Source organism: Chroicocephalus ridibundus, chromosome 1 (genome assembly GCF_963924245.1).
Source record: "Chroicocephalus ridibundus chromosome 1, bChrRid1.1, whole genome shotgun sequence".
NCBI lineage: Eukaryota > Metazoa > Chordata > Aves > Charadriiformes > Laridae > Chroicocephalus > Chroicocephalus ridibundus.
In genome coordinates, this window is record NC_086284.1 from 86286548 (window position 1) to 86312478 (window position 25931).

At 40.2% G+C, this 25931-nt stretch overlaps 1 protein-coding gene across 1 annotated transcript; it reads left to right on the forward strand.

Annotated features, from left to right (window-relative positions):
* TXLNG (taxilin gamma) lies at nt 1-25318 on the forward strand. Its single transcript, XM_063342376.1, has 10 exons — nt 1-353; nt 11383-11695; nt 12391-12482; nt 15842-16012; nt 16764-16958; nt 18353-18472; nt 20230-20304; nt 23061-23153; nt 23673-23768; nt 24801-25318. Exons 1-10 carry the CDS (start codon nt 189-191, stop codon nt 25119-25121), a joined length of 1641 nt encoding a protein of 546 aa, XP_063198446.1. The 5' UTR covers nt 1-188; the 3' UTR covers nt 25122-25318.
* The last annotated feature ends 613 nt before the right edge of the window (nt 25319-25931 follow it).

Sequence of the window (25931 nt, forward strand, 5' to 3'; positions counted from 1 at the left end):
GCGCAGTCCGCCGCTCTCCCGGGGAGCCCGCGGGAGGGGAGGGCGCCAGTCCCCCCCCAGATGGGGCGGGGGCTGAAAGGGGGGGACTGCACGACGATTGGCTGCCGCCGTGAGAAGGGGCGGGCCGGCCGGGAGAGCTTCCGGTGTTCCCTCGGTTCGGCAGCTTGTTTGGATGCTGCCGTCACATCATGGCGACGCGCGGAGCGGAGGCAGCGCGCGGAGGAGGCAGCGGCGGCGGTAGCAGCAGCAACAGCGCGGCGGGACGGAGCCGGCGGCCGAGCCAGAGCGGCGAGGAAGAGGAGGAAGCGGCGGCGGCGACTGTGTCGGCGGCCCCCCCGAGCGGCAGCCCGGAGGTGAGGGCGGCGCGCAGCCGGGCCCGGCGGGAGGGCGCTCCCTCTCCTCGCCTACCCCGTCCCCATGCGGCCTCCGCGTTCCGCCGCCGCCGGCCCGCACGGGTGCTGGGGCAGGCAGGGCCCCTGCCGCTCCCCCCCGCCTCGCTGTGGGGAGCAGGCCAGGTTCCTCTCTGCTTCCCCCCCCGGGGCTGGACCCGGACCTGTGGCTGCAGCCGCGGCTGTGTGTCGTGGGCGGGGGGGGAGAGTCTCGTCATCGCCTTCCCCCGAGGGAGCCGCGGGTGTTTCCCCCCACCTCGTCCAAACCCCCGAGGGGCGGGCCTTGCCTCGCGCGCGCGGCGGGCCGTTGGCGGCTGCAGCACGTGGCCGGGGCCCGGCGAAGGGGATGCGGAGGGGGACGAGGTCTGGGTGGCCCCGGGGGGCTCCGCCGGGCGGCCCCGGCTTTGTCTGTCTTCCCCTCCCCGGTCCGGCCGAGGGACCGCGGCCCAGCAGTGTCGGGCGACTCCGGTGCCGGTGCGAGCCGTGCGGCGGAGGTGCGAGGCGTGCCTGGCTGGCTCTGCCTCCCTCCAGCGCGGTGGGGGGGGGGGGGGGGCGGCGACGGGAGTGTTTTCCTTACCCTTCGAAATAAGTAAAAAAGGCCTTTTCTCTCTTTTCCCTTTCTCTACTGAAACGACGCTGAAGGCAACGGTGTCCTGGTGTGTCCTCGGTGACAGTAATTTCTGGTTAAGTTTTTACATAGGAAAAGTCTAAAATATGTGTATTTGGGCACCAAACAGCAAAGACTCAAAATGTGCTGTAATTCAGCTGCTGTATGTAATATTACCAACACAGTGTTTTATGTGACACAACCACCTTGGTAATCTCATGTGCCTCTGTAGTATCTCATCCTGTGTCCTTACATAAGTTCAAGTGGCTTTTTTTTGTGGTGAATTTCTTTTCTGTGGTACAAAAGATAATAACATCCCAGAAATAGTAACTTTTTCGTGGTGGAGCGAGATTTAGGAGGCTGTGGAGCTAGTTTTCCTCAGTGAAAAAACATCTCTTCCACTGCGTGTTTTCTGAAGTTCTTTACTAGGAAGTGGCTTCTAAGTAACTTTAGTGTCCGCTATGAAAGCAGATGATGATGATGTTTTAAAAAAAAAAAACAACAAACAACAACACAACAAAATCATCAAACTAACCAGCATCTTCTGTATTTCATATACCCACTGGCAAACAGAATTTCATTTTTAAGAAAGGCAAAATATGTCAGGGAGTATTAAGCAAATTTTACTTTGAACTTTTTTTGTGAATTGAAAATCCTTCAGCGGTCTCTTGCAGGTTTCCCTCCCCCTGCCTTGGAACACGGGAGCTTCTTTATTTTTAGGTTCCTTGTGACCTGTTTGCATTGGGAATTCAGAACTTGTCTACCCTGCTTTTTCCAGAAACGTACTGTGGATGACTAGAAAACTATTAGGTTTAGAGTAAAGAGGAAGTGAAACCTCATTAGCGGAAGTGATTCATGCTATATTAAGTGTTTTCTTAATTAGCACCTGTCTCAGATGCTTGCATTAAAAAAGGGCTGGTGAAATGTGCAACACTTTGCCCTGCATATAAATTCACTGAAAGTTTCCATTTAAGCTTTGGGTTCCTCTAGAGAAATTTTTGCTAGAATTACAGTAACTGTTTTTAGTGTCTTGAGCTAAAGCAGGGACGAGATCTTTCTAATCTTTTCTCAGAGCAGAGAGAAGAAAAATGATGCAAAACCAATATGTTTTTTTTTCTTTGAGATTATGTTTGAGGTAAAGAAAAAAAAAAAATTTTTAAAAGCAGGAATGTCTTCTGTGTCATAAGGCCATTGAAAGACAGAGCAAGAAGCATGGGAAGGGTAACAGAAAAAAGTAAGGACCGTAAGGGGTCACGTGAGAAAGCATCTGAACCAGTACCAAATACCATATCTTGAATGTAAGGCCGGCAGTATTAATAGTGGAATTCTATTAACATGGACTCCGTATTGACTTTTATAAAGATAAAATACAGATTTCCAAAGTAGGTATCTGTTAATCGTCCTCCTGCTGTGTTGGGATTTCTAACCTTGCAATGCTTTGAAACTAATGATGAGCAATACTGCAGGTGCCTCAGTCCAGTATTTTGAAAGTAGATAAATGAGTGCACAGAACATAACTTTTAAGGTAATGACAGAACAGGGTGAGGTGTTTGTTTGAAATGACTTTCTGATCTTACAACTACGATTTTAGTTCAGTGGGTAAGCCACCTCAGAGGCCATCAGGTTTTCAGAAAGGTATAATTAGACTGCATGATCATTCAGGTCAGTGAGCACAGTATAGAGAAATACTGCATGGAGAAATAACCTTAATAAGCTAGTCTTGTGGTTACAAGCACCTGAATTATTGTGTCTAGACGAGTGGATGAAGGTGCATCTGCTATAAAATTCAAACCCAAATTTTGTGACATCCACAAATGCTAGTTTTTATGGAGAAGTCATGAATAAAATTACTACCAAGAATGACTGATTTTTCAGCACAATACAGTTATGTTAAATGAAGTCTTTTTGAGTATCTGCACTGAGGAAACATATATTGCAGATGTTTTCAAAGTAAGTTTTCCTGTGTTGATAGGTAAAAGTAAATTGCTGAGATGCAGGAAGCCTAAAACTTGTTATAGACCATAAACAGTTATGATAAATATAACATACAAGATTTTTTTATGCAATTGGTAAGGATAATGAGTATAAGGCTTTGATGTCCAGTTGCATGTGTGATAACTTTGAAAATGTAGTCAGCTGAGCAGTCTTATTCAAGTGGTCTTTTCTGGAGCCTGATGCTGAGTGAATGATGACATATTCGCTCATTGTTGTGGTTTAACCCCAGCGCAGAGCTAGAGCTATGCAGCCACCCACTCACTTGCCCCAGTTTGGATGGGGGAGAGAACTGGAAGAGTAAAAGTGAGAAAAAACTCATGGGTTGAGTTAAAGACAGTTTAATAGCTAGAGCAAAATCCGTGCACACAAGCAAAGCAAACCAAGGAATTCATTCACTGCTTCCCATTGGCAGGCAGGTGTTCAGCCATCCCCAGAAAAGCAGGACTCCATCAAGTGTGATGGTTACTTGGGAAGACAAATGCCATCACTCTGAACATCCACCTCTTCCTGCAGCTTTATATGCTGAGCACAATGTCATATGGTATGGACTATCCCTTTGGTCAGTTGGGGACAGCTGTTCAGGCTGCGTCCCCTCACAGCTTCTTGTGGACACCCAACCTGGTCACTGGTAGGACAGTGAGGAGCAGAAGAGGCCTTGACTGCTTAGCAACAACTGATAATGCCAGCGTGCTATCAAAAGTATTTCTCATCACAAATCCAAAACACAGCACTATGCCAGCTGCCAGCAAAAAAAAATTTTGCTGCCAGCTCCATCCCATCTGAGACAGTGACACTTGTATATTTAGGTTGTCTTACAGTTGTGAAAATCTGTTTTATATACTCATGCTTGTTCTAATGCTTCCAGGATATTTTTAAAAAGTATTAGCAATTCCAAGTCTTTTTTTCAATTCAAGTACAGGCCAACTGCTACTATGGGGAATGTAGATGTTTTGATAGTTTAATGCCAGTGCTTTTTTTTAGGGTAATTTGCTAACATATAGGAGAAAAGGATGTTGGTGTAGCTACTAATTATGGTTTCTTCTCATAAGAGGTACAGAGAGGTGTTTTAGGGAAAGACTGAATGTGTGTATGCACAGGAGTATAAGATACAGGTACTTTAGTATGTGTAGTACCAATAACAAGCAAAGTATATTTTAGGTAATGCTGCATGTTACAGACTTTTGTAGGAAGTAAAACAAAAAAAAATAAGTCCATTCATATTGCATTTTGGCATGGTAGGATAAGTTCATAGAATAGTTTTTGTTGGAAGGGAGCTTTAAAGGTCATCTAGTCCAACTCCTCTATAATGAGCAGGGACATCTTCAACCATATCAGGTTGCTCAGAGCCCCATCCAACCTGGCCTTGAATGTTTCCAGGGATTGGGGCAGCTACCACCTCTCTGGGCAACCTGTCACACTTAGAACACTGTCCCAGTGTTTTGCCACCCTCAGCGTAAAAAAAAAAAAAAAAAAAAAAAAATTCTTCTTCCTAGTCTAAATCTACCTTTTTAGTTTAAAACTGTTACCCCTTGTCCTATAGCAACAGGTCCTGCTAAAAAGTCTCTCCCCATCTTTCTTATAAGCCCCCCTTAAATAAGGTCTCCCCAGAGCCTTTTCTTCTCCAGGCTTAACCCCAAGTCTCTCAGCCTCTCCTCGTAGTGGAGGTGTTCCACCTCTCTGACTGTCTTCGTGGCCTCCTCTGGACCCACTCCAACAGGTCCAATGGCTCCCTGGCCATGCTTCTTTTGATGCAGCCCAGGATAAGGTTGGCCTCTGGGCTGTGAGTGCATGTTGCTGGCTCATGTCCAGCTGTTCATCCACCAACACCCCCGAGTCATTCTTGGCAGGGCTGGTGTCAATCCCTTCATCCCCCAGCCTGTATTGATACAGGGGTTGCCTGACCTGGGTGCCCTGTTGCCTGCCCCAGGGCTTGCCCTGACCTGGGTGCAGGACCCTGCAGTTGGCCTCGTAGAACCTCATGAGGTTCACATGGGCTCACTTGTCAAGCTTGTCCAGGTCCTTTTGGATTGTATCCTGTCCCTCAGGTGTGTCAGCTGCACCACTCAGCCTGGTGTTGTCTGCAGACTTCCTGAGGGTGCACTTGATCCCACCATCTATGTCATTGATGAAGATATTGAACAGTACTGGTCCCAAAACAGACCCCTGAACGACAGCACTTGTCACTGATCTCCATGTGGAGATTGAGCTGTTGACCACTACACTATGGATGTGACCATCCAAGCAATTTCTCATCCACTGAACAGTCAAATCCGTATCTCTCCAATGAAGAGAGAAGGATGTTGTGGGGGACCGTGTCAAAGGCATTACAGAAATCCAGGCAGATGACATGTGTAGCTCTTCCCTTGTCTACTGATGTGGTCATTCTGTCATAGATGGCCTCTAGGTTGGCCAGATGGGACTTGCCCTTGTTGAAGCCATGCTAGCTGTCTTGAGTCACCTCCTTGTCCTCCATGTGCCTTAGCATAACTTCTGGGAGGATCTGTTCCATGACCTTCCCAGGCACAGAGGTGAGGCTGAGAGGTTGGTAGTTCCCAGCATCCTCCTTTCTACCCTTTTTAAAAGTGGGTGCAGTGTTTCCCTTTTTCTAGTCGCCAGGGATTTCATCTGACTGCTGTGACTTTTCAAATATCATGGAGAGTGGCTTGGTAACTACATCATCCAATTCCATTGGGACTCCGGGATGCATCTAATGAGGTGCCATAGACTTCTGTATGTTCAGGTTTGTCAGGTGGTCATGTACCTGATCATCTCTTACAGTGGGAGGGACTTTTCTCCCTGGTCCTGGCCTTGCAGTCCATCCACTCAAGAGGTGTGGGGAGAGAGGTTGCCAGTGACAGGTCAGGCAAAAAAGTTGAGTACCTCAGCCTTCTCCTTGTCTGTTATTACCAGTTTGCCAGTCTTGTTCATCGGGGGGGTATGCTTTCTCTGACCTTTTCTGGCTGACATACCTGTAGAAGCCCTTATTATTCTGTGTCCCTTGTTAAGTTCAGTGCCTTGGCCTTCCTGACCCTATCTCTACACAACCAGGCAGCATCCCTGTAATCTTACCGGGATACCTGCCCCTGCTTCCACCACTGCCTGCGTGTTTTCTGCTTGCCTTCCTTTCCTGATTTCTTACACTTGGGGATTGAGAGCTCTTGTGCTCTGTCCTTAAAGATCTGACAGCTCTGTTCTGCTCCCTGTCCCCGAGGGTAGTTTTCCAGGGGGTCCTATTGACTAACTCTTTGAAAAAGTAGAAGTTTGCTTTCCTAAAATTCAGGGTCCTGACTTCACTCTGCCTAACCCTCACAGGACTGCAGACTCCAGCAGTGCATGATCACTGCAGCCCAGGCTGCCTCCAGTGGCACCGATTAGCTCCTGATTAGTTCTGCCTAGGTGCCTGTTGTGTCCTTACATGTGGTGCATGTTACTGAAGCAGTATCGTTTGAAGTAAAGTTGGCTTAGGCTCTTTTGATCATAGCCAGTTTCATAAATAGATACCTCTCTTGTACTCTCATCTTTTAGGTATGAAGTAAGGTAGAGTTTTCCTGATGTGCACCTTTTTTGATCAAGGTACAAGTTGAGAGAATAAAGCCGAAGAGTGAATGAAAACTTTGGGGTGAGCAGGAGAGATGTTACCAGTAATTTTCCTGCAGGCATCCTGGAGTTGTTGGGCCGGTAACTCTATCTTAAGTAGCTTGAAGATGATATGCTTATTCAGAAATGTAAGCGTCTTGTAATAGCTGGTTTTACAGCTAGGTAGGTGGCAAGTATGTTATTTTTTAATGGTAGTTTTGAATTTTGATAAATAATTTTGTGATCTTATGAAGTGGCATGTCTGTGCAACATACTCTTTTTGTTTCTCACTGAAAATCTTTCTAGGTATGTAAAAATCTTAATTCTGGTCTGTCAGATTATAAGGTACCTATTATTAAAGCTGGTTAGAAGCTGGAGGTTGGAAGCCAGTTAGAAGCTGAGAGAGCACGGTAGCAGCTAGAAAAGGTAGCGGTGATTTCAGTAGAAGGTCTTTGGCGGGGTGGTTTTGTTTTGTTTTTATTCAGTCAGTACTGAATCAGCACTGTTATACAATGTGCTGTTGGAAGTGCTGTGTTCTGGCTGGAATGTTAAACTGAGAAGTTCACTCGTCTGATGAGCATACGTTTGAAAAGATAGAGGTAATAGTTGGGGTCTGTAATTTTTCTGACCGTTGTCTCAATAAGGGGAGGGGAACGGGACAATTTTGATGATACTAATACAGTTTAGTACTTGACCATTCTCAATGTGATGCTTATTATTGCTATACTCCACCTTGAAGCTTGATGCAGATCAAATCTGAAACTATCTGTAGTTAAAGCATTTTAAGAATAAAGTTGAGTCTAAGAAGGCTCTTTAGACTTCTGGTTATTTTTTTTAATATCTAAAGTGACAGCTAATGTAGAAAATTCTTTGTTAGTCATAATCAGGAAGTCATCTAGCTATTAGTGTTTGTGGCCTTTGTTAGGCAATAGCAGATTTCTGTGCTTAAAATGTAAAAAACAACACTTTCTAATGTAGGTTAAATACATTAGAATTTTAGTATGTCGTGCCACTACTGTCAGTTTTGACAAAAGTTATGGACTATTTGGTAGGGAGTTTTGTAATTATTTTTCTATGTTATCAAGTTGTTCTAGTTGCTGGTAGAACCGTTTCTTTAAATACAGTATTCTAGCCTGTGGTCACCAATTTTTAATTGTATTTGAGGCAATTGGATATTATTACAAAAACTGTCTACTGCCACACTGAGCTCTGGTTTTGCAGGGAACATGTTTGCTTGTCAGTAAGCTTGGATTTGCTCCATGTTCACTGGAAAACCAAGAGAAGGCTGACAAGTTCTATAGTTTTTTCACTATTGCTGTTATTTTCAAATATCATAGAAGCATAGGGTTGGAAGGGACCTCTGGAGATCATCTAGTCCAATCCCCCTGCCAGAGCAGGGTCACCCACAGCAGGTGGTATATCTCATATATTTGAGATGTACAAGACGCTTGTACACAAACCTTTTTCTTCAGTATTTTAAAGGTTATTTCAGACTCATTCTCTGAAGACTAACAGAGAAGGCAGAAGTTCTGAAAATCCTTGTGGGTTTTTTTGACAAAGGATAGAGAATACTCAGCGTTAAGAAATTATTATTGTCAGTAAAGAATTGGACTGACACCTAATTTGACTTCTACAAAAAGCTCTGCTGAATTAATGAGGTGGTGGTTTTCACTCTGTGAAACTTCCACAGGCTTTAGAATATGCATGTTAATTGCCAGCTCTGAATTGACACACATTTAGGTTACTATGATGGTTTACTAATAGAGGTGGGCATTTCGTGACATACTGGTCATATGTATGCCCTTGCCAGTAGTTGTTCTTTTTTTCCCCAGAAATGGCAGAATTTTCTCATATGAGAAATCTCTGGGTTGCCTAAATTTGAAGCAGTGCTGCTCATGAATGTCTTCTTGCTGACAGTGTTTCAGTACCTCAGTAGTCAAATGTTAGCTACGTACTTGTGGTTAGGATAAGGTGTTTTTTTAGTTCCTTGTGCTCTGTCTGTGATTAGACTGACTTTTTTTTTTTTAGTGACTCTCGTGCTTTGGCTTCTTTCCAACCATCGTGCTAGCACTTCTGGTTGGCAGGATTGCCTGTTGCTGTGCAGTGAACTGGGCTGAGGTACTGATCTGGCTATGAACTGTGTGAGAAGAAGTTGCATGAACATTGTTGCTAGCACAACAGAGGCAGGTATGAGAAAGGGGAATGAAATGATAGCGAGAGCGCTGTTTGGGCACCGCTGCTGTTCAACGTGTAACCACAGCCGCAGCCAGTCAGGCCTTCTCAGCTGCTTGTTGGAGTTCCTGGCAATTTTGTGCCCTGCTTTCAAAAAGAAAATTCTGAGTCTGTTTATGGATTTTGGTAAGTCTGGAAATACTGTGCAAACCCAGAAACTTTTGAGTTTAGAGCTGACTTTCCCTACCTTTTGGAGAGCTTCTTCGGCAGGAGAATCTGAATTGTAAGTTCACGTTCTGTGTGATGGAAAACCTGCAAGCTTTAGTAGTTGTGTTGGTACTGCAGTTCTACTTTGGTATCGTGTTGTGTTCAGATACCTCTGATCGTTCCTGTTTTGTCCATGTAATGTGACGCGCTGTCTTGAGCTTCTGTATGAATCCTGTGTTTTAGAGAAGATCTGTAGCATGGTTTCAACCATTGGTACCTGCAAAAAGATTAAGGGAGCTCTACTGGTTTCACATCTCTTGTCCTTTTTTAAGAAGCATCTCTTGGTTATTTAGCTGACCCTAAACTTGGAGGGGTAAGCCTTTCCCATGCCAATGGAAGCCCCACAGTTTAAGGAAAAAATAGGTATTTTACTGATCTAAAATGTCAACTGTTAAATGTCGGGGTTGGTTATTTGTTACAGCAATTCTATTACTGCGTTACCGTTGCAAGGTATTGATCAAGTACATGGTCTGACATGACTGGAAAATGATAAAACTGCAGTGCTTTTATATTTTTCTGTAAAGCATGTGCATCGTTTCCACACTTGTAAAGAGCAGTGCAAAGTGAATCTTCCTTAATAAGTCAAAAATTGCTCCTTTATGTCTATATAGATTATTTGCAGTTAAAAACCTTTGTTGTCCTTCATGAAAGGTATCGTATGAATTCCGTTTTTTCAAGAATGAATCTGCCTGGAGATAAAGGTCTAAAGCAAGAGACTTGCTTTAAGTATAGAGGACAACTAAGCTGTTAGATGGGTTTTTTTACAACATTAATGCATATTTGTTTAATGATTTTTTAAATAACTCTTCCAAGTATACTGAACAAGTCGGGAGTTGAAATATATCTCATGATGTATTATTAGTGTTGGCTGCGTTCCTTCAATGTTGGCTAATTCCTTTTGAAGAGGAAAAGGGTCCATCTGTGCAGAATATAAAACCCAATGCAAACTCCTGGCTTTAAGAATTAGCAAATTTTTAATATTAAAATATAAGATAATCTGAAATTAATTTGTGCTTAAACAGCATAACTGTGGATATAAACAAGCCCTGTTTTTATAATTCCTTGTGACTTGTTAAGAAATTTACTTTCAGTTCCTGGGAAATAAATCAATGAGAATGATCACATTGCTTTTGCAGTAGCGTCAGTTCAGCTCTGCTTATCTGCTTTTAACTTGTATGTTGTATAGTAGGATAGTAAATGGACAGCAAAAAAAATACCCGATCACTTCCAAGTATTGTCCCGAGTCCCGCCCTCTGTAGTGTAACAAAACAGAAAAAATGCCCAACCAAACACCACTGAAGTTCTCAGAAGTGTTTCTAGAAATTGGGAATGTTGTTCTGGTGATTGAGAGGGGAGTCTGGTAGTGTGGCTGCTTCATAAGATATAGAGTATCATCAGGTGTGCTGTTCCAAACTACAGACATATCACTGCGGTGTTAAAACTGGTGATGTTTAACTTCTTAGTTAAATGAGTAAACATTTTGGGGTTTAAGAGATCTTTCAGGAAAGTTTTGCTTAATTGAGTAGAAATGATGTATTATTAAAAATCATAGGTAATAGGGTGCAAATCTGAAGCCAGTTAGCAGTCAGTTTTGTGATGATTTCATAGATGTGAATTTTAACATTTCAAAAATGGACGTGCTCCCAGTCCTGTTTATCATTCTTGTTATAACAACAGACTTTACCCAGTCATTACCTGACAATCATATTTGGCATTCTGATTGAAGTAGTTTAAACTCTAACCCTCTACATTATCAAAACAGTGTATTTCTGTGGATTTCTTTAGACTTCCTAGCAGGTTAATTTTCTCCCCTTCTTTCTTGAAGTATGTCTCTTGAATTATTATAAAGCTGTTGTCTTTCGGTTTTATGAAGCTAATGTGTAATAAAGTTGTTTTTCATAACGGTGTCCTTCTGTCTCAATTTCTGTACCTTATTTTTCAAATAACAGTACATAAAGCTAGTTAAACTCTTGCTGAGTTTTACATTTATTATACTTAGCGATGATTTGTGAGATACTTTTTTTTTTTTTAAGAACTATGAAGGAGAAATGTTTTCACTAAAGATTGTGTGCTTTAACAGCTGAGTTGGTAGCTGTTTTGGAGCTTTAAGAACAGATTTCTGTGTGAACTTCTAATTTCTAGAGCATAAACATTTTTGCAATGACAAGGTATCAAGGTTGGTTCATAATAGAGTAATTAATATTTTGGGCTGGTGTGTGCTGTTTTCTTTATCACTCTTTTGGGCTTATTCTCTGTATAGTTATTTGTATACCCGTCTTTTATTCTTATTTGTCTATGCAAAAGAAAGGTTTAAGTTTTCATTTTAAATACAGTTGCTTGACCATGTACTTCCACTTATTCCTTTCCTTTCTGAAGTTGGTTGGTGGTGCAATGGAAGAAGCTGGATCTCAGGAGATGGGAATGAATAACCAGGATCAGCTGGTGAACAGCAAGTGCAATGAATTGTCCTATACAGCATTGCAGCATGTGCAGTCCAACTGTTTCGGCCTGGAAAACACGGGTGCACTGGAAGAAGCTGAGTATATCACAAAGAATAGAAAGCACCCAGGGTCCGTGTGCTGCTCTCAAGAGTCTCGGGAGGAGACTCCTGGGAGAGAAGAAGCCCGTACTGATCCACCTGATGGCCAACAAGATCCAGAGAGTGAAAAAAACAAAGAAAAAACTTTGGGTATGTTCTCTTTGGCATTTTGATTTTTAAATGGCTTTAATGTTTTCGTAAAATAGATACGTATATTCTCTGTCTCAAGCTTACTTTGTAGCCAAAACTTGTCATCTTTAGCAGGATGTCCTGAGAAAATGTGTACTTCTGCTTAGGAAAAAATAGTTCTTAATGCATACATAAGAATTCTGCTGGTAGCGCTATTCTTACTGGAACTTTAATAATAATAATAATAATGTGTTAATTACAAATTGACTTTTTTAACTTTCCAGTTGTGGGATTAACTTCTAAATTTGGGATTGTGGTGTTCAATGCTACCAAAGCACTGCCAATATTTAAATTCCCAAGGTTTTAAATATTTGTGTATTAACACACAAGTAAAAACATTTGTGTGAGTATCCTTTATTAGCAAAACTTAACCTTTTAAATTTCACTCTTTCATTTTTTTTTCCTGTGCTATTATAAACCAGAAACAAAAATATTTTTGTGGTTTAAGATTAAAGTAATCCAAGTTTTTGCTATCCAAGTTGTGTAATGGCACATAGGCAAGACAAATTTACTCTTCCTGTGATGATTTACCATTTGTCATCTGTTAGGATTATGCAGCTTAACAATTTAAAGAACAACTTAAGTCACACTAATATCTCATGGTTCTTTTCTGCTTTGTTTTTTCTCAATATGGTTGTCTTTCATCCAATTCATAGGAAAAGAAGTGCTGTTGTTAATGAAAGCCTTGAACACACTTTCTACGCCAGAGGAAAAGCTGGCAGCATTGTGCAAGAAGTATGCTGATCTGGTAAGTAATTTGTAAAGATAGCACGAATTATTCATGTGTTAATATTAACTGTGGAATGCAGGAACTTCTAATACAGGACAGTTAATGACTGAGTGTCTCACAGTGTTGATAGGAAGAAGGAAAAAAAAAAAACCCCACGCTTAGGCTTATTATGAGTTTTGCTTCAGCCAAACTTGCATGTAGTGATTTCACTTCTACGTGACTGCATAAATCCAAAGAAAAAAATAGGTTATGATAACTTTTTGGTAACTTGGTGCTGAAGCATAACATTAGGATTAACAGAAAAGCTAAGAGTATCTTTTGGGAGTAATTGTTTTCTTAGTTGCTGTCTGTTGATAATGCTTTTGTGCTAGCATTTTATAATTTATATCCTTTAGGATAAAGGGAAAGGACGTATTGTGATAATGAGAGAGATTGGGAAAAAAAAAAGTGTCAGTTGTACTCATGTCCTTAGTGATTTTTGGTGGGTAGGAGAAGTTGGAAAGATCTAGGTTTAATTTTGCTTTGTGTTTTCTGATCATGCAAAGCAATGGATAGAAAAGTATACATTTCTTCAGTAACAAACCAAAAAGGCAAAACGTTTGCAGCGATTAATCATGAAGTATATTCCCACCCCAAGTAGGAGAAATGATAATTTATTCTCTAAATTAATTGATGGCAAAACTGGGAGGGGGGGAAGTGTGTGGAAGGCTCATAAGAATGTGCCTGGAGACAAAAATGCTTGTTCATCTTGAGACAGGGACAGACAAGAATGGAAGGACTAGGAATACTGCATGTATATGTTTTCCCACCATGTTTGTAGATATAAAATGAATGCAAACCTGAAGAGATAACTGAATATCTTGGAAAAAAGCATACGGTTTGCCTTCTGTAAATGTCAAGTGTATTATATATGAAAACGTTTATGAAAATGACATAATGGCTGCACAACATGGCATAACTCTTCTGAAATAAATTTATTTTTCGTTTGAGATTATTAATGTCTCCAAAGTTTTGTGGATGAGCTAGCAGGTAGTCTTTTCACTCACAAGAGGCAACACTTACCACTAAAAGTAAATTAAGATTAGTTCTCTGTAGGAAATTCTGAGTCCTCGTTGGAGGTCTGTTACATTTTTGCTTTGTTTTCCTCATGTTTTCTTACATGCATGCTCTTGTTCACATGAGTGGATATCCTTCAAAACCGGCAGCTTCTCTAAGAAGTCACTTATAAGTATTACTGTTTCTCATTTAAATCAATAGTGCACTTCAAGAATGGGGAGCCCACCTAAAAATGAGCTTTGATTTTTGTGAGAGAAAAATGCAGTAAATGAGTTAGTTCTTATGAACAATTGCTTGTGCATGTCTGTTAGAAAAGTATTTGAGTGAACAGCTCCTGTGTCAAATCAATGGTGATCCTGATGGCCTGCATGAGAAGCTAGGTTGGCATGAATTCCCTGCTTCTGCAGAAAGAGAACAGTCTGAACCATCTTCACTCGAGTTTTCTTGTTGAAGGAGGATCTCAAAACAATTAGGTAACAGCTAGACAAAATTATTTTTAATTTCCTTCAGGAAGCTTGGCAATCAGGAGAGATGGGTTCACGTTATGTTTTTTTTCCCGTGCCAGGAAGAGGATCCATAGTCTTATCGGTAGAGTAAGCATTCAGAGTCCACAGATACTCACCATCGTAGAAAACCAGTTGCTTTCCGCATGATGCTCAGAACTGCTGGGAAGTTGGGTGGGAGCTTGTCCGGGTGTAACAGTAGCTCTGTTTTAGCTGAGTGAGTCTTAGAGGTACTCTGTTCCCCTTAGAAAGTTTAGGTTGGATCTGGTTGTATTCCTTTTAAGATGCATTCTTTTCTTCATGGTAGTGGTGGTGAACCACTGGCATAGGTGTCAGCTTTAATGCCAGCAGAGGTTTGAACTGTTTATGACAGTGCACCTACAATGCTCTTTTTCTTTTTTTAAAGATTCATCATCTTTAAAGCTCACTGTCAGGTTTTTCAGTGGTGTCTCATGAAAAGGACTGTACAATAAAGGTAGGAATGCCTCTCTCCTGGCAAAAGATCTTCCACAATTTTTTTTTCCTAATTTGGAATCTATCAGGAGATCAATTTATGATGCAGGAAGGTTTGTGTCCTTGGTGATATGTCTCACACTGGCGTACTCTTACAGGCCTGCAGTTTCATAGGTATGCAAACAGCACAGCCACTTGAAGTGTTTTTTATGGCCACCCAAGAAAAGGGCTTTTTTATGTCTGGATGTCAAATATTTCCTTAATGCTCCTTTTCTCTAAACTAGATTAAATATACATTTAATTTACTGTTGTCGTGGAGGGCCTTAACTTTATTTATTCTTTCTTCTATGCTTTAGCATTATTTTGAGCTCTTTCAGAAAACCAGCATTGTATTCTTCTCTGTCACGGCGGTATTCCTTGTTGCCGGCCTTCTTTTCCTGTGGTGTGCTGAGGCACTATCTAGTAAGGTGCAATGTTGCATTTAACATTGTTACCTTCTTACAATAGAACAGACTAAATACCACGGTTTCTCGGGGAGCCCAAAAATCATGTATAATGGAACTTACTCTCAACTAGATGTCAATAGAAGTTTCTTGCATTAACTGGATATTCATAGAATAGATTTTGAAGTTGACACCATGTAGAAAGTTTAACACTGTTGTCTACCATCTAAGCAGCCTAAAGGAAACAAAATAAAAATTTTCCTTCAAATGGTTGAGACTACAGATCTCTTAAGTCAACAAAGTCTGGGCTGTGCAGCTTTAATAGTATTTGACTTGATTTATCAGGGCTGCTAGTTGTATCTGTTCCTTTCTGAAATACCTTAGCATTTTAAAAACTTGTATAAATTACTGCTTCCTTTGGTAGGAGCTCCTGCTGACAAGAATGAACTCTGTACACAGTCATGTGGGGTTTTCTTTTTGATAGTAAAAACAAGACCTGTTGGATAAACAGCTGTATGTACCTTACAGATAAGAGAGTGGAAAAAGTTGTGACTTGTTGAAAAGCCAGTCTCAGTCAGCTTTTAACTGTATCTGCTACATCCTCCTTTCTCAAGGCTAGCCCTATCCCTGTAGCTGAACACAAGATGATAGCCCAGGGTCAACAGGTCCGTGGTCCCTGTTCCTTAAAGCCAAATGTCTGTTAAGCTGCAATTTGTATGTTCTCATCTTGTGTCCTTACACATCTCAAATTTTCCGTAGGATGATGGGAGTTGCTCTTTAAGATCAACTTGGGGATCTTAATGAAATTACTGACTTCCTTGCTTTCATCTGAAATGTTTAAAAGTTTGTTCAGTCTGCTGATCTAGATGCATAAAGATAGTTTCACCTATGTTTGTTTAATAAATACACTCTCTAATGTTAGTTGGAGGAGAGCCGGAACGTTCAAAAGCAGATGAAGATACTGCAGAAGAAGCAAGCACAAGTTGTGAAGGAGAAAGTCCACTTGCAGAGTGAGCATGGCAAGGCCATTTTGGCACGCAGCAAACTGGAATCTCTCTGTCGGGAGCTTCAGCGTCATAACAAGACTTTGAAGGTTAGTTTATTTACATAAATTACAGTGTGAGTAGTGGTGGAAATCTTACTTGCTGATTACTGCTTAAAATCAGGACCGCTGCTTTTTACTTTCCACTTTGTCCATTACCTGTACCTGCAGAGGATGTGTCATGTGGTGTAAGTGTACCTGATTTTAAAGTAAAGAATATGGGGATAGTTCAACTTGCTAATCTTTTTTTCCCCTCAGACTGGTTCATAGGTCATATTACTTGCAGTATGTGATCTTGCCACATTTGTTTCTGGGACCTGTGCTGATGACTGTTGGAAAAAATAGCACAAGTGAAATAACAGTAGTATGAAATGGCAGGGTATCAGAAAAGGCTTAATTCTGACAGAATATAATGAACAGGAGTGAAATGGAAGAGAGCCAAGAGAGTCTTATCTGTGATCACTGTAGAAAACTTCATTAATTTCATCAGTGCTGTTTCTAACATCTGGGTAACTCTTACGCTTGCAAAGGTATTCACGTAGCATCTTACAATACCAGCCTCTAAGTAATGTTGGTAGTGATAAGGACAAGATTCTCTAAAATCTTTGGGATTTCTAGGTTTTTCGTTCCATGCGCTTCGTATGGGTAGTCAGCATAGCATATTATGATTGTGGCTTATATTAACTCTAGCACTCTAGAACTTGAAACTTTACAGAAGTGAATTATTACCGTTGTTTCTGACTCAAAAATATGAAAAAAGTGCACGGTTTGGCTTGAACACATTAATATTCTCTCATAAAAGGAAGACAACATGCGTCAAGCGCGTGAATATGAAGAAAAACGGAAAGAAGGAACTGCACACTTCCAGATTACGCTGAATGAAATTCAGGCTCAACTGGAACAGCACGATATGCATAATGCCAAGCTCCGTCAGGAAAATATTGAACTGGGGGAAAAACTGAAGAAACTCATTGAGCAGTATGCATTGCGAGAAGAGGTGCTTACATTATACTTTTAATGGGATTCTATTAGTTCCTTGACTGTAAGGATCTGATAATTATTTAAAGGGGAGAAAAAACCCGAATACTTTACAGCCATGGTGTGTGTGTGTGTATATATATATATATTTAAAATTCGTCTTTTTACTTCACTGCTGTGAATAATTAAGTAGCTGTTTGGCCCCCTACCTGCCTTTCCTGTCTGGTTTTGCATATCTAAATTCAAGGAGCGTTGGAAAAAAAGTCTTGCACAGTGAAAGCAGTCAAATAGAAATAAGTTGTCCAGAGGTTGTGGAGTCTGTCTTGAGAGGTATTCAGAATTCAAGTGGGCGAGGTGTGAGCAACCTGATCAGAATTTGAAGTTGACCCTAGTTTTAGTGGACTGAATGGCTTCCAAAGGTTATTTCCAACATAAACATGTATTAATATTTGAAGTTCTTCTGAATTATAATTTCACACTATAATGGGAGGGGGCATATGGTTTATTCTCTGTCTTATTTGTTTTGGTTCATTAAGGTTGGGGGTTTTTGGCAAGCTCCTTTGTGTATGTAGCTCTTCTTGTTGGCATGGAATCAAAATAAGCTATCACGCTTTAAGAATATATTTGGACTGGTGTCACGGAAAAGACTGTATTTTAGGGCTAACTGAGCTAGCTTTAGTTGGCACCAGTATGTGAGATAGCCAGTCTAAACTACAGTAATGGAAAACAGCCAATTCTCCTTGTCAAAGAGAGAACTAAGCTTCAAGGGGTTCTACAGCTTAGGTCTTAGTTGGCATAGTTTTGGAATATAATTTCTCAACTGGTTTTGTTCCTTTTTTTAAAATCTGGATCAGTTAGAAAGCTCTCTGTAGACTCTAGTTCACCACTTTTTGTGCTCTTGGAATATTTATAACTTGGGGAAGAGACAAGGTAGGAAACTGCCTTGTGCTGCTTTATGGATGGAAGTAAAACTGCAAAATTCAGTGATTTGTAGAATTCTGTTGGCCAAATAAACTTGCAAATTGTGCTAATTTTGAGACTTTTTAATGACGAGGACTAGAGCTTTTAGATGTAACAAAGTACAATTAGGATTAGAGGTAGATAGATACACGTATTTTAGAAAAAAGGATGTAGATTACTTGTTACAGGATTTTTGAAACACCTGGTGTGAAATGACTGACAGTATCGTACCACTTTAATAAAATCTGCGTCTGGCTTCTGTGAAAGACAAAAAGTGTGTAGCTCTAATGTATGGCAATAACAGGAGGAAAAAAGCATGTAAAACAGTCTTTGTCGCTTTTTCTTCTGAATTAAACTTGTAAACAGTATGCATCTCCCCACACGTGTACGTTTATCGTAATTGACCCGTGCACTCTTTATATTTGACTAATATGATTTTCTGTCTTCCTCTAGCATATTGATAAAGTCTTCAAACATAAAGAACTGCAGCAGCAACTCGTGGATGCCAAACTTCAGCAAACTACCCATCTTATTAAAGAAGCAGAAGAAAAACATCAGCGAGAAAGGGAGTTTGTAAGTGAATTCTATGTATGTTAAGAGAAATAACAAAACCTACCAAACCAGATTTTTCATTATTTAAAGTAAATGAAGCAAACTGAGGGGACTGCCTGTCTTCTGAAAGTTAGGATAGATTTCAACATCAAGACTTGAGTTTTGTGTATGTCTGTATGATTCCTACAATATTAATGTCATATTCACAGGCAAGTATTTTTACTGTTTCCATTTTCTCAGCACACGTGCTGGATATCATTTAGATTTTCCGTAGACTAGCAAATACTTTGAACTGAAACACCAAAGGTACTTTCTTGCTGTCTTGTAGAATCATAGAATCATAGGGTTGGAAGGGACCTCTGGAGATCATCTAGTCCAACCCCCCTGCCAGAGCAGGGTCACCTAGAGCAGGTTACACAGGAACACGTCCAGGTGGGTTTTGAATGTCTCCAGAGATGGAGACTCCACCACCTCTCTGGGCAGCCTGTTCCAGTGCTCTGCCACCCTCAGGGTAAAGAAGTTCCTCCTCATGTTTAGGTGGAACTTCCTATGTTCCAGTTTGTGCCCATTGCCTCTTGTCCTGTCCCCGGGCACCACTGAAAAGAGCCTCGCCCCATCGTCCTGACACCCACCCTTTAAGTATTTATAAGCGTTGATAAGGTCACCCCTCAGCCGTCTTTTTTCCAGACTGAAGAGACCCAAATCCCTCAGCCTTTCCTCATAAGAGAGGTGTTCCAGTCCCCTAATCATCCTCGTAGCCCTCCGCTGCACCCTTTCCAGCAGTTCCCTGTCCCTCTTGAACCGGGGAGCCCAGAACTGGACACAGTACTCCAGGTGCGGCCTCACCAAGGCAGAGTAGAGGGGGAGGATGACCTCCCTTGACCTGCTGGCCACGCTCCTCTTGATGCACCCCAGGATGCCATTGGCCTTCTTGGCCACAAGGGCACATTGCTGGCTCATGGTCATCCTGTTGTCCACCAGGACTCCCAGGTCTCTTTCCACAGAGCGGAAGTAGTTGTAGTTGTAACTTCTGTTTTTATGCTATAAGAAATAAGAAAAGCAGAATAAAGTGTATGCTTTTCTGAACTTTCTGTCCCCAAAACTGCACCTGATGTTTTATTTGTATGTTGATAATCAATAATTTACTTGCAGTCATCCAAGAAGTTAACTTCCAATTTAAAAATAATGCTCAAGTGAAGATTTCTTTTATGTTCCTTACGTATCTGTAACTTAGCAAGAAAGAAGAGGAGCAAGGCTTTTGCCTAAAATCTCAAAATGATCACTCAGTGTTGGATTGTTCTGTATTATTAAAACATAATTTTGGAATCATAAGCTGATGAAAATATCTTCAAAGATGAATGTACAAAACGGTGTCGAGTTGATGCAAAATCAAACTAGTCTGTGAAAGCGATATTAGTGACTGGCAAAATGGAGGTGGAAAATTTAGGTTAAAAAACAGGTATAAATTACATACAGTTCTTTAATGAATTACTCATATAAGTGTGGCAGTTCAAACTTGCTACAGAAATAGAAACATTGACTCATGCTACCAATTAGAAAAATGTCTCAGTAAAAATAATTTCTGCATGCCAGCACATGCTTTGAATAGTGTATATGAAAGTATAGTATAGTAATGAAAAACCCATGTGAGAAAACATGATTGAATGGCCCTTCGATGGTGATATTCTTTGTTCATTTTTCATCGTAGATCAAGTTCTTTAAGCCATTCTTAGGAGTACTTTCTTCATTATGTGTCTTTTTGCAATTTTTTTTTTTAGCTGCTAAAAGAAGCTACGGAGTCCAGACACAAATGTGAACAAATGAAGCAACAAGAAGCTCAGCTGAAGCAGCAGGTATTTTTTTTTTTTAATGGAGTGCTCTTCAATAACAGTTGTTCTGAAAAGAAAATAAGATATTTGTGGTTGTAATGAACTATGTGTTATGATTCATCAGATGCAATATACTACTTGTGAAAAGTACTTGCTATTTTTTTAATTAAGTCTTAAATCAGTAACTCTTCAGCAGTGAAGTGTGAAGTATAAAGACTTGACATTTTGTACTTGCTGTTTAATACATCTGAAGTGTACTGTTACTGGAAGATGCTAAATATTGAGTTGCTGGACCTAGTATCCTTTTAAATTAATAGTGTTAATATTACAAAGAATAGAATATATGAAAGCTTAAGAATCTATCATTGAGGCTACTTCTTCACCATTCCTTGGTTTCTCTGAAACTGTTGTTCTCGCTTCCAAAGATATTTTTATTTTCTTTTTATAGCTGTTCAGGACCAGAGAGGCCTTTGTTGTGACTATAAAGAGTTGGGTGGGGATTTTTACTCATGCAGGTTTTGGAATTTGTTCCTTACTGTTTCCATCCCATTCTGTTGTGGAGGATTGGGAGCACGCAATGTCGTGTTTATCCTTGTTGTTATTGAGGCTGTCCTGGTTTCAGCTGGGATACAGTTAACTTTTTTCCTAGTAGTGGCTGTGTTTGGATTTAGTATGAGAATAATTTGATAACACATATTGTGTGTAGTTGTTGTTAAGTGATGTTTATGTTAGTCAAGGACTTCTTCAGCTTCCCATAGAAGCTGAGAGGGAGCATAGACAGGACAAGCTGGCCAAAGGAATATTCCATACCACAGATGTCATGCTCAGTATATAAATGGGGGGTGGCCGGGGGAGGGAGACAGGAATTCGGGGTCACAGCTCAGGACTTCATGAATCATGAAGTGGTGAGCAATTGTATTGCATCGCTTTTTTGTGTATTCTTTTAACATTATTGTTGTTGTTATTATTACTGTTACGTTCCTCTCCTCTTCCTTCCTATTTCTGTAATAAAATATTTAATAATATTTTATTAAACTGTCTTTATTTCAACCCATGAGGGTTTTTTCCTTTTCCCTTCCTTTTCTCCCTCTTCTCCCTACCCTACTAGGGGTGTAGGCGTGAGCAAGTGACTGTGTGACCCTAGTTGCCAGTTGGGATTAAGCCATGACAGAGGTTTAGTAACCTAAAACTTAGTGTCTCTATCCACAAACAATTACTATATTCAAATTGTGGTTGTGCTGTAAATGCTACAGCAAAATCCTCTCTTGAGAGTGGAGAGATGGTCTCCAGTTTCTGTGCTGTGGTTCTGGATCACCTGCAGTCATTGGCCACAAATGAGCTCAGCATGTAAGGCAAAGGGAAATGATAGGTTAAGCTAACATAGCATCTGAGAAGCAGTAGCTATTCCTTTTATTATATACCTCTTATTGCTTCAGTTTTGTGAGGTTTTGTATCAAGTCTCCTTGCAAGCTCTGTTTCGTGGCCTTTTTTCACACTTGGTGTATGTACCTCATTCTTTTCCGGGCTTTCCAACTGTTACATTTAAAGTATGTGTATATGCGTAGTTAAATGTAATCATACACACACACAGCAGGGTGTCCAATGACTTGGACTCATTAATATCCAGATTCTCCCAAATAGGTTTTTGCTGCACTTAGACTTTTATGATTTTTTTCCAAGTTGTTTTCCCTTTATTTAAAATCCTACTGCCTTTTTGTTATGCTTTTTAATAGTAACAATGGGTATGGTTTGTGGTTTCCTGGGGCCAACTTGCTTTTTTTGTAGAATAAGATGAGCTAGAAAGTTCAGTCACAAAAATGGCAGAGTGTCATGATCTGCTGTTGACAAGGCACACTAATTCCTCTTGTGAAATTTCCTCTACTCTTGGAGGAAAGTACAGTATTTCTGTGCTCTGAATTGTATTGTCCTGCAACCCCCAATGTAAGAATTGAGAGAACTGACTACTCTTCAGAATAGAGTAAGAAGTTCCTGGTAAATGGTCATTTATTCTCAGAACATCAACCCACAACACTGGTAGTGTAATTTTTTCTTAATAAGAAGCATAACCTAATATGCATTTTGTGGAAAAACTATGTTAATTGATTGCAATTAATTGACCTTGCAACTGCAAGGAATTGCAGTTCCTTCTTGATGATTGACCTTGTAGTGTAGGGCAAGAAAAATTTCTGTCATCAAACATTAGTGCCCTTCACTTCTTAAAATGTAATGTTTTTCACTATTAAATTAATTTCTTGTCAATATTCTCTTTCCATGATTTTTGGTCACTAGGCAGATTTCATAGGTTGTGAATGTGTATTTTGATTTCTGGAACCAATCACGTTTATTTTGTCCCAGCCTTGGTTGTTAGCTTTGGCTGGTTAAGGTGGAAAGGTAGGTCTTTTCTAAGTTTAATTTCACTAACCATGGGCTGAATTTCCTGTATATTAATGTCCAGAGATGTTTGGGCAGTTTTTTTAGTTGGGAAGCAAAAATGAGATTGTGATGAACTGTGATGCCTTCCAGCATTTTATTAAACATAGGATATATTTTCCTTTAGAATATATTACTGTTCTATAAACACAGAACTATCTCTTCTTATATAACTTGAGTAGCATGTTTTCAGACAAGTTTTGCATGCTTCTCAAATGGAAATCATAGGATAGTATAAAAAAAGATAAAAAGAAGTTCATCTTCTACTATTTTAATTTTCCCTTGTACCTTAATGTTTTTGTAGTTGTATACAGCTGTTCAGATTAAAGTTCCTGCCTCTTTCCCAACAGCTTTCTCTTTACATGGACAAGTTTGAAGAATTCCAGACCACCATGGCAAAAAGTAATGAACTCTTTACAACCTTCAGGCAAGAAATGGAAAAGGTACTTACAGGATTACTTAGAGTTTCATTAAAAGTAATCTAGAAATGTGTGGTCTTAGCGGGATGCACTTCAGATTTTATAACAGTGTTTGCCTCCTGAAAATACATGGAGTACTTGGACATTTAATTTGGATCATAAGATAGGGCATAAGAATTTGTCATATTATGGAAAGAGAAGTGTAATTTTTTTCTGGTTTTTGACATAGTTGCCTAATACCTAAATCCCATTTTCAGTGTTTTATCAGAGGCATACAATACTTCTTGGTCTTTTTGGCTGTGCTTGTTTTAAAACTTATTTTCCTGGAGATTTTTATTAGTTGTACTTGAAGGTTGCTAGTCTGTTTCTTTTAACAATCAGTCTTGTTTTCTTTGAATGCTGAATCTGTATTTGTGGGGTTGATTTCGTGCAGAAAGGCTTTTCTGTAAAATAACTTGTTCAAACTGGACTTGGGAAGTAACAGTACTTCCCAAGTGTTGCAACTCAAGCCACAAAATTAGGTCTTCTATTTATCTTCTGTAGATGACGAAGAAGATTAAGAAACTGGAAAAGGAAACCATAGTGTGGCGTACAAAATGGGAAAACAACAACAAGGCTCTCTTGCAAATGGCTGAAGAGGTAATTATCTTTTAAACAGCAGTATGGCTAAACTAGAGTCTGTGTCCTAGAGAAAGTCATACAGTTTTTCAGTTTTAGAGAATTGGAAATAATACACAGTAGCCTCTTCTTGGATTGCCTGCCTTATGTTTTCTGCTGTGTAAATGTAAATCTCCTCCGATATGGAAAATAAAAAGCTGCTGTATAAATCTAAACTCATGACGCACAAAATACTCAGCCTCGTCTTTCCTTGCTTACTGTTTAATTGGTGGAATGATGTGTATGAAATCATACAAGCCGAATGAATTGAATATATTTTAATATGCCGAGCAAAGTTCAATCGGTGCTGCAATAGCAATCTATTTTAAATATACAAGACTGACATGAAGGAAATAACCCATGCGCAAGGCATCAGTTACTTTGCTGCAGTGCTGCTGCTTTTGAGGTCATGAGATGCCACTATTTAATTGTGGTCCAGCAAGAGAGGAGCTAAAACAGTTTTCACACGAGCCATAAGCACAGAGTTCTGCCTTCACTGTCTAATGTCTGTTCATTAGGTGTGATCTTGCTAAACCATGTGCTAGGTTACATAGGTTCTGCTATAGCACTGCTTATCTTTCCTAACTACCTCCTTACAAAAATAGAGACCACCATCAGTATGGTACCTTCTGACCTGGATTCTGCTGCTGGATTGTAGATTTCCCGCTTGTATGCCCTTCTGCTCCCTATAGCTGCCGTTGTTTGGGCTTTAACTGACTGCTTTATGGGACTTCATATCAGGATCTTCACTGATACTGAGCCCTCACTTAGAATTAGCATTATGTAGTTACATAGTTCTCATTGCTTGTTTCTAAAGGTGGCTGTTGCTACTCCAGCTTAGATTGTCTGAAGTGTATGGTCAAGTATGCTGAGCAAATTTGCTCTAGCGCAGCTGGAATTTGACCTACCAGATTAATTAAGATTTAATATTCCGGATTAAATGGTGGTGATTCTTTAAGGAAAAAAAAACCCCACAGTTGGATCACAGAGCTTTTATTTTCTTTTGTCCTTCAGAAAACAGTAAGAGATAAAGAATACAAGGGCTTTCAAATAAAACTGGAGCGTTTGGAGAAGCTATGCAGGGCTCTTCAGACAGAAAGGAACGAGCTGAATGAGAAGGTGGAAGTCCTTAAGGAGCAGGTTTCTCTCAGAGAAGCAGATGTGGATCTAGCTGTGCAGGTGTTGCAGTCCTGCACGCTCAATTTCCACGAGGAGCTGGGAACTCCCACTGACACGGAACCAGGAATCCAACCTGATGTGGAATCACGTGCGGCAAATAATTCTGAAAAGACTGTCTCAACAAGTCCTGTTCCTGGCACTGAATCTGTAGGCTAAACTGAAGTGTAAACACTGTATTGAGAGATATATTTTGTGTATAACTTTCTCTGTTGGTGGTAACTATTTGGTTTTGTGGTGAAAATTTTCTTACTTTTTCTACCATATCTGTATTTTCTTAGAACTACTGGACTTATGTGGTACAGGAAGCTGCATAGCAGCTTTAAATAGCTTAAACTATAAATTTTCCACAACTGTGTTGCACATCTGCCTCATTTTTTAAAAGAAAATATTTTTCCATAAAAGGATGCATGTGCGTTTCCTCCCCACAACACAAATCACTGTCATGGAAGACCGTGTACAGATACATCATTGTTCCGGGGAAAGTAGTGACAGCGTGTCACTTCATTGGTTTAAAGAACAGCATTCTGGTTTTGTTCATTGATTTGACACTCAGCATACAAAAGATTAACAATTTTTCCAGTAAATTAATCTACATAAGGATGTCTGATGGCCAGTAAAAGTCAGCTTTCCCCTCTAGTATGTTTTCATATATATGAATGCGAAAGTAAAGGTCCAGAATATAGTAAAAGATATGTTTAAAGGGTTTTATGTACTTTGTGGTATGAAAAAACAGCTTTGAAATACATTAATTTGCAGCTGGTGAAACAGGGTGTACAACTTCTTGCAGACTTCTCAGGGTTGTGTTGTAAAGGTTAGTTTGGACTATTTGCCCTACCTGTGAACATGTTAAATATAAATGTGTGAGAAAATGTACAGCAGCGTTACCGAGTGGAATTTTGCAGTTGTGTAGCCTATTGCACAGGTGTTGGTCACGTTCTTCCCTCTTGGCTGCAGGGTGTCCGTCAC